Below are 9,934 nucleotides of genomic sequence, written 5' to 3' on the forward strand. Positions count from 1 at the left end.
GATCCCCTGGAGGAGAGCATGGCAACCCACTCCAGTATTCTTGCCTGAAAAATCCCCATGGACAGAGGAGCCTGGTGGGCTACAGTCCATGGGGTTGCAAAGAGTTGGACACAACTGAATGACTAAGCACAATTAGGAAGTGGATATTAATCTGCCTACCATACTCTGCTTAAAAACAAGCTTAATAATCTACTCTTTTCACAACAGATGCATCTTTAAGGAAATTAAAGTAAATCTAAATATATTTTAAAACTAGAAGATTGATTGCTCAATGAATCATTTTATGTCTTCCCACTGAAGGCAGAGATAAGACAAGGATGCCTTAATACTATATTGGACATACTAAGCAACATGGCTAAATAAAAGAAATTAGAGGTATAAAAATTGGGGAAAATGAGGCAAAACAAATTATTTGTAAATAATATGTTTGTATGCATGGGAAATCCAAGTTAATTAAATGAAAACTTACTATAATCAATAAAATAATTTAGTAAGGTAGCTGTATATAAAAATAATATGAAGAAATCAATAGCTTTCTTATATACCAACAACTACCTGTTAGAAAACATAATGGAAGAAAACATGCAGAAAAAGATAAAATATTTAGCATCAAACTGAATAAGATGTAGAAGATTTCAAGGTGACTAATGTTTATGTGGAAAAATAAGTAAGCAATAACACTGAGAAAAATTCTGAAGAATAAAAAGACAAATGAGGGGACACTAGCAGGGTCAGATAAAATATAACAAGTCAATCATTAAAATAGTTTGGTTCTCATATCTGAATAAGCAGACCACTGGAAGAGTATGCTACTGCTGCTAAGTCGCTTCAGTCGTGTCCGACTCTGTGCGACCCCATAGACGGCAGCCCAACAGGCTCCCCCATCCCTGGGATTCTCCAGGCAAGAACACTGGAGTGGATTGCCATTTCCTTCTCCAATGCATGAAAGTGAAAAGTGAAAGTGAAGTCGCTCAGTCATGTCTGACTCTTAGTGACCCCATGGACTGCAGCCCACCAGGCTCCTCTGTCCATGGGATTTTCCAGAAGTCCAGAAACAGGTCCATATAATCATGTGAATTTGGTATATAATGAAAATGCATTACAAGTCAGAGCAGAAAATTATATTGGGGCACACTTGTGAGGACATCTAGAAAATAAAAGTAGAATTTATATCACAAACCATACCAGGGTGAATTAGAAATTGATATAATATTTATATGAAAAAAGTGAAACTATTAATATACTGGAATAAAACATGTGAGAATTATTTTACAATCTTACAGTGGGGAAGGCGTTTCCTATTCAAAACCCAAAGCCATAAAAGACCTTCGATAAACACAGAGGCACATAAATATACACATACATAGATAAAGGGCAATCTCCCTGAAATATAAATAGCTCACTGAAATATGAAGACACCAACAATCCAGTAGAAAAGTGGGCAAATTATATAAACACACAGTTCACGGAAATGAAAAGATGCTCAATTTTCATAAGAAAATAACATGAGTATTCATTACGAATGTATAGACCTCAGTGGCTAATGGACACAGTGGAAAGGAGGTATTTTTCACTGTATACCTTTTATGTTAATTTATTTTGAACAAAATGAATACACTATCTACGGAAAATCAATTGTTTTTAAGAATAAAGCAATACTTTGGAAATTTTTATATATACACTCCTATATATATTTGTTATTAATATATATATATTTGTTTTCTATACTTTTACTTTCATATACAAATGTATATAGATTAAAGAATAATCCTACAAAATTTTTGACTTGGTATGTACGTTAATATATACACGTGTCCAAACATCCAATCACATAAAAAGTATAAATTCAGCTATATTGGGAAGTATGAAGTCATAGTGGAGACTGAAGCACAAAGTGCTTCCAATTAAAAAGCCCAGAGCTTAGAAAGCAGTGAAACCTTCTCATTTTATGGATACAGAAATGGAATCACAGCAAAAGATTGAATTGCTTTCTTAATTTAAACTGCACACAACTGCACATTTAAAAATTATCATACTGCTGTACAATAGTCCCAATTAATTGTAAATTATTTCAAAAAACCTAATGTAGTTAGTTTTCAATAATTTGACATAAATTTTATTAAAACTGAAACCACTCAGTGAGCATGGTGTGCAAGAAAACTCAGCACCTAATACCAGTTAAACTCAGATACAGCAAATGTAACTTTATTTTTTTATGGTTCAACTTAATTACTAAGGACCTATTTCACTAACATCGCTGAAATTTAACCTCAATTGGCTGGACTTCCCACCTCATTTTCACAAGGCTGCACCTAAGTTATGGAGAGCTTAAGTAGTTTCAAGGTGTTAAGGGGGTGGGACAGTACAAACTCGAATTCATCGAGATGTCCTTTGCCAACAGTGTGCGTGGGTTACTGCTGAGTTAGTGCCCAATTCTGGGCTTACCTGGTGGCTCACCTCAGCCTGCAATGTGGGAGACCTGGGTTTGATCCCTGGGTTGGGAAGATACCCTGGTGAAGAGGATGGCTACCCACTCCAGTATTCTGGCCTGGAGAATTCCATGGACTGTATAGTTCAAGGGGTCGCAAAGAGTCGGACATGACAGAGACTTTCACTCACTGGGCTTCCTTGGTGGCTCCAATGGTAAAGAATCCACCTTCAATGCAGGAGACCTCAATTCAACCCCTGGGTCAGCAAGATTCCCCTGGAGCAGGAAATGACACCTCACTCCAGTATTCTTGCCTGGAGAATCCCATGGACAGAGGAGCATGGAGAACTACAATCCATAGGGTCGCAAAGAGCTGGACACAACTGAGCAACTAAGCACCTAGTGCTCAATTATACCCACTTGACTCAGATCTTTCTGTTATTTCTGTGTTGCCCTTGGGTGTACAAGAAACATTCTGATGTTTTATACCTCATTAGACTAGAAAATTCTGTTGTATATCCCACCTACTTAAATTTTATGCCTTCATTTGGAGTTTTGATTTTTCCTCAGTGTAAAAGTTCTCTATTCAGGAAATTTATACAAGTCCTGTCTATTCTTGAATCTAACAAAATTCCTTGGTGAACTGCCACCTCCTCAGAGATCATGCACAAACCTATTCCCGTAATCTATGCTATGGTATAGTAAGTGTTAAAAAGTATTATGTATTTAAGTTAATTTTCCCCCTTTACTAAGAAAACCACTTAGTTAAGTATCCATTTGATTCCCTTCATGCTCTAATGGCATGATGTACCACTATTCCATGAAATAAAATTAGGGGAAAAAAAGGGGTTTTAAACCGGTTTTCTTTTCCAGGAAAATGAACAGAACTAGCCCTTTCACCTATCAGTTAATCAGTCTAATACAGATAATAAAGGAGAATGAGCCAAAAGAGCCATTAAAAAACTTCTCCCAATCTTAAAATTCACTATTATATCTTCCCATTCCATATCTTAACATGCAATAAGATGTTATCCTTGCTCATGATATAGGAGAGACTGCCCACACAGAAGTCAATGGGGAAAAGTATTACCAACTGACAGGATGGCAGCATCTTTGGATCTTTGAGCGTGGGTACACGCTCAAAGAGAGAGGGTGCATGTATCTACCCTCTCTTCTTTCTCTCTCATAGAAAAGCCTACGTGACTTCCTCCTCACTAGATTCATTGATACATTTGTCTCAGATAGTGACCACTCAATTTGACAAACTGGTAGACATGTCACCCATCACCCAACCCTGCAGATAAATGTCTGCTGTGTCCCTGAATACAACAAATGGGTATTTCTCTAAACATGGAAATTCTTAGTACCTCAGATATCCCAACCTTGTTACACAGATGTGTTGCCACAGTTGGACTCTGATGCTACAGAAATAAAACACCTCTTCAGATGTCAACTTTTTCCTAAGCTGGGATTAACTGAGGCATCTGGGAAAAGGGATATGGAATTTGCCACTGGAGCTATTTTGACATCAGTAGTGGTGGCCTTCTCCCCCATACATTCCTCTACCTTATACAATTTTGCAATTCCACTCAAGGACTCTACCTGCCAGGAGGGACTTCTGGCTGTTTGGTTCCTGATTATCAATGACTTTTACCCTCCCATCACCGTGTGCACCCCACCTTGGGATATTTCTTTTGTAAAAGTCAGGCCTTTGACTTTCTGACCAATGTGCATAGTGGAGGCATGGACAAGAGACTTCTAAATATTCAAAACAGCCTCTCCCACTGAGCACATCACAGTAAAACAGAGTAACAGTGGAACTCAAGGTAGATTGTGGTTACTCAAGAGAATAGTCTACTCATGTTTGTGTTCCTGGCAACTTTTCCCACTGTCAGGGCCATTCATTAGGAAAAGTTGTGTGCAATGTGTCCTTGAAAGTGAAGTGAAAGTGAAAGTTGCTCAGTTGTGTCTGACTCTTTGCGACCCCATAGACTATACAGTCCATGGAATTCTTGGCCAGAATACTGGAGTGGGTAACTGTTCCCTTCTCCAGGGTGTCTTCCCAATCCAGGGATCAAACCAAGGTCTCCCACATGCTAGTGGACTCTTTACCAGCTGAGCCACCAGGGAAGCCCAAGAATACTGGAGTGGGTAGCCTATTCCTTCTCCATGGGATCTTCCCGACCCAGGAATCGAACTGGGGTCTCTTGCATTGCAGGTGGGTTCTTTACCAGCTGAGTTACCAGGGAAGCCCCAACTTGTCCTTGACCTCTCCTAAAGTCATTAATGATACCATTTCAGCTTTGGAAGCACAACAGACCAGCCTCACCAACCTGGCCTGAATAGTACTGGATTAACAGCCTAGTCTTCAACTTCCTGCTGGCCAACCAAGGAATGGTCTTGCTATTGCCAGAACTTCATGATGTACCTACATCACTAAAACTGGCAAGGTAGAGCAGTCTAACACTAGACTTAAGAAAAAAGTCTTCTGGCTCTCTAAATTTGATCAGATGGGCTGTGGGCCATCTATTCCTGGTTTGATAACTGTCTGAGCCACCAGGGAATCCCAATGGTTGGGGCTGATGGTTAGACTCACTCCTCCAGGCAGGCCTGATCATCCTACTTGGAGTAATTTTGATCATGACCATGATCCACTGTAGCCTCATACTAATTATATTGTGACATAACTCCTCAAAGTCCGACACATCCAAGTCCATGTTGGAGTGACCTATGTTTCTCATTTGGGTCTTAAAAAATCAAGAGATGAAATTGAGGAGTCTGGCTCCTGGCTAAAGACCTACGTGTGATTTTTCAGACCCAACAACAGGCAGTTACAAAGACCTCATGGTAAACCTCATATAGAAAAGCTGCCCATCCCATGCCAGAAAGCCTCATATAGGAAAGTGGCCCATCCCACACCAGAATTAGTGCACAGCCAATGCATGTCAGTCTCTGAAGGGAGTTGTAGTTAAGGTATCAGTCCTCCTGGCTGGTCATGCTCTTATTCACATCTGCATTGAAAGGCCTCTTTATATGGAGCCTTGGTGAAGACCTCTTTATTGAGTGCAGGATGGGGACCTTGACATTTGTTTCTGTTCTCTGTACTTTTCCACTCCTAGCTCTTCCCTCTCTCCCTGCATCCATCCAGCCCTCTGGTATACTAAAAAACAGCAGTTTTTTCCCTCCAAGCTTCCGGAGCAATGAAACAATTCCCCATGCTGAAGCATTTGACCCTCACTGGCACTTTTCCATGAGGAATAATGGAACAGTGGGGAAATCCACACTTTCTCTGTTTATGTTTTGCTTATCACACTGTCACAGTAAGTGACTAAAGGCTTGACTGTTACTTTCCTTTTGGCTTGTTGTCTTAACCAGTACTCTGACACCTGGCAGTTCAGCTCTCTCCAGTTCAGCTGAGCTCCTGACAGGACTTAATTTTTGTTCAGGATCCCAATAACCACACACCATTAACAGTATCTTCCAAAAGCATTTGAATACAGCAGTAATATTTAGCCTTTTACAAAAATCAACAATGAAGTATAAATTTTTGGCCATTCTAATGTTTTATTTAAATATTAGTTTTTGGCTGTAATTCAGTAAGTTTTTAATTCATCTGACACTTATTCCATATTAAGATGGCTTCATTTCTTTGGTATTACTGACTGGCAACTTGGCACGTACCTTTTGTCCCCGAGGCCCTGGGGGCCCTTCCGGACCTGGAAATCCAGGCAAACCTGGGTGGCCTTCCAAACCTGGAAATCCTCTCTCCCCCTGCAATTGAATAAGAAAGAAAGATAAGGTCACTCATCAATTTTCAAGCAGAAGCATGGATGAGATTCAAAAACATCAAATGACTAGAGAAGATTAATTTATTTATGCTAAATTCAGAGTATCTACTAACATGGAGAAAATAGTATGATATGAGTAGAAAAACACAAACCACTCTAATATCTTATTAGATATATCTAATATTGTATTTGGTAATGTAATCTCTTGCTTTCTCATAAAATTTAAAGGCTTATCAGAGATGAAATAAAGTTGAAACATACTGACATGAAGAATTTAACAGGGAAGATGGCAATAAATTCAGGAAACTAGGTCTGAAGGGGTTACAATGAAATAAGTATGGTACACAGATGAAGAAGGCTAAAAGAACATCAGAGAAGATTTCAGGTTTGTAGTAGAGCACAGAATTGTAGGATTATTAATAATGGAAATTAATTAACTGGTCAGTGACAAGTTAGCTAGAAAAGGGCTTGATAATATCAAGATCTTTATATATTTAATTGTAAAATTAAATTTAAAAAGGAATCCATGTTTGTTCTGGAAAAAAAGAAAAAAATCACCACTAATTATGACTCAAGTCCCAGTTCTGACCATGCACTTATCAACACCAGCACAGGAGGGCTGCCTACCTACTAGTGAGGATCCACCACATCTTATCAGCATCTATCAACAAAGGTTGCCTGATGTGCAAATCTCTACAACCAGACAGGTAGGGGCTACAGAGCCACCGTGTGTACTAACATACCATTAGACATATTAGAGTTAGTTAACTTGCATACAGTCAATTATGCTGAGTGTGAACCCCAACATCTCCAGGGGATCCAATCACAGACAGCAAATTCACCACTATTACATTTAAGAACCCCAAGGGCTCATAGTTCCAAGGCATGAGCTTTCAACTGCTTGGCTGTACGCAGTTCTCTACTTTTCTAAGGCTTGAAGGTTGAGTCTCTGGCCAAAGGCTCTGGACCTTTTTCTGTAAACCCCTCTCCCCAGATTCTATCCACAGTGACAGCCTAGGCAGCACGTGAGAAAGACGAAGCATCTATATCTACAAGGCAACTGACTAATGGCCCATAAGAGGCATATACCCCTGGAGGTTAAGGGACAACAGACTTTCATTCACAATCCCAGTGGGCATGTGTATCTGTGTGTGTGTGTGTGTGTGTGTGTGTGTTAAGTACTAAGTTTAGCCTGGATAGCTTAGATAATCTTGTACTGAATACTTTCTTTTTATGTTGAATCATACTATAGTAAATATAAGAACTTTGAAAAGGCTACTTCTGGTCAGTTTTCACTTATTACTTCAAAACCAATGAAGCAAATGTTACCCAATTAATGTTAGGTCTCAACATTCCTGTAGCATTGACAATAATTATCATTATTGACATATTACTGTATTTTCTATTTTCAATAAATATATCTCTCTGTTGTTTTAATTACTCATAGGATTGTGATAATTTAGCATCCAAAGGGCTTCCCTGGTGGCTTAGATGGTAAAGAATCTGTCTGCAATGTGGGAGACCCAGGTTCGATCCCTGGGTTGGGAAGATGCCCTGGAGAAGGAAATGGCAACCCACTCCAGTATTCTTGCCTGGAGAAGTCCATGGACAGAAGAACCTTGTGGGCTACAGTCCATGGGGTCACAAAGAGTCAGACACGACTGAGCGACAAACATACATACACATACACACACAGAATCTCAACTCCACTATTTTGAAGAAAACAGAACAAGAAAAGAGAAATAGAAGATTAAAAATTTTTAGACTTGGATTGCCTCAGTTCACTACATAGCCCATTTCTAGCAGAGCTGGTAACAGAAATCTAATCAAAAGTGCCAGTCAGAAAGGAAGCTAGAATGAAATAAAATAATCTAGTTGGAATAGATTTCCATAAGTGGAAAACACAGCTATGTTTTAGGATCTCTGCTGATATTTAGAGCATATCTCTGCCAAAACTTGAGGCTAATGCTTGAAGAGAGCTATATAGTTTCAGAAGCCAAATTGCTACTGAGCTATAGATAATAGAGGAATAAACTAGAAACTGAAAGTAGAGAGTGCTAAAAAGCTTAACTACACTTGTATTAATAAAAATCATATACCTATACCAGATTCCTATCCTGAAATTTCCTCACACAATAGTCAAATAATGTTGTAGTCCTATCTAGCTGACAGAGCAGTATCATCCCAAGAAAGACAGAATGGCAGCTACTGGAGGAAAGTAGCAGAAAAATTGCAATAGCAACCCCCAGTCTTCAAAAGGTAGAAAGGTTCCTGCAGTAGAAACTATAAAAGGCTTCCATGAGGAGAGGGTGCAAGAGGGTCCTCTAACCTAATTCCTAATACAGGAAGTAGGGAAGGCTGACATTTGTTGCATGCCTACCCTTTCTACTGGTTGTCAGGCAATTATTTAATCCTTATAGCTACCTAGATTTTACTGTAATTTGCTAATACCACTCACTAACATAGAAAATGATGTGGTGCACCTATTTCTGAAGGTTAAACTTAAACCTGGTTTGTGCTGCCTGCCCACATTTGGATAAAAAATATTGTTCTAATTTTTCTTTGTGGAATAATAGTCTTCTCTCTCTGCCTGTCCTTTAAATATTGGTATTACATTGAATGCCCTTTTTTGACCCTTTCTCTGGGATATCTCAAATATCAACATATTTTTTCCTAAAAGCTGGGTTCACAGGGCCAAATGTCTTAAACATCTCTTGAATATCACACAGGCACCTAACACTCAACAATAACAATAGCAAATGCGTATTGAACGCTTTCTATGTGCCAGAGTTCATTCTTAATTCTTTCCATGTTTCATCTTATTTAATCATCCCAATGACAATATTAGGTAAATACTATTATTATTTTCACTTTATAGATGAAGAATTAAAGCAAAGAGAAGTTGAATAATTTTCTCAAAAGCAAATTTAACATAAAGAACATTGAAATCATTATCTTTCAGCCATCTTATTTATTTCAGGAAATAACACAATCCAGCTACCTTGGCCAGAAATTTATAATAATCTCAATTCCATTCTCTCCATTTTCCCTTCATCTAACCAATTATGCTATGTTCATCATTGTATTCTTAGTGCCCAACAGAACAAATATGCAGTAAATATTCATTCAATGAATGAACTTCCTTCAGTTCAGTTCAGTTGCTCAGTCGTGTCCAACTCTTTGTGACCCCATGGACTGAGCACGCCAGGCCCCCGTGTCCATCGCCAACTCCTGGAGTTTACTCAAACTCATTTATGGCACATGCTTTCCTCAAAGATTCAGAAAAAAATAAGAGCTAGGATTAGGGGAAATTATACATAAGATGACTTTTATTTGCAATAAAGCTGGCTTACATACAAGCTAGAATTTAAGAGAAGGATAATAAACTAATTTCAGTTCAGTTCAGTCACTCAGTTGTGTCCGACTCTTTGCGACCCCATGGACTGAAGCATGCCAGGCCTCCCTGTCCATCACCAGCTCCAGGAGTCTACTCAAACTCATGTCCATTGAGTTAGTGAGGCCATCCAAGCAGCTCATCCTCTGTCGTCCCCTTCTCCTCCCACCTTCAATCTTTCCCAGCATCAGAATCTTTTCAAATGAGTCAGCTCTTCGCATCAGGTGGCCAAAGTATTGGAGTTTCAGCTTCAACATTAGTCCTTCCAATGAATATTCAGGACTAATCTCCTTTAGGATGGACTGGTTGGACCTCCTTGCAGTC

General features: G+C 39.0%; 1 protein-coding gene across 1 annotated transcript in view; it reads right to left on the minus strand.

Moving 5' to 3' along the window:
• The window catches only part of COL4A5 (collagen, type IV, alpha 5), a gene marked incomplete at both ends in the record, with an annotated part of 87,800 nt that overhangs the window by 67,134 nt on the left and 10,732 nt on the right, over positions 1-9,934 (minus strand). Inside the window, one exon of the mRNA XM_010846272.1 lies at positions 6,110-6,199. Coding sequence (XP_010844574.1) covers positions 6,110-6,199 — 90 coding nt within the window. The remainder of the gene's footprint in view (positions 1-6,109; positions 6,200-9,934) is intronic.

The sequence above is a fragment of the Bison bison genome, unplaced genomic scaffold, assembly GCF_000754665.1.
Source record: "Bison bison bison isolate TAMUID 2011002044 unplaced genomic scaffold, Bison_UMD1.0 scf7180017848986, whole genome shotgun sequence".
Classification (NCBI taxonomy): domain Eukaryota; kingdom Metazoa; phylum Chordata; class Mammalia; order Artiodactyla; family Bovidae; genus Bison; species Bison bison.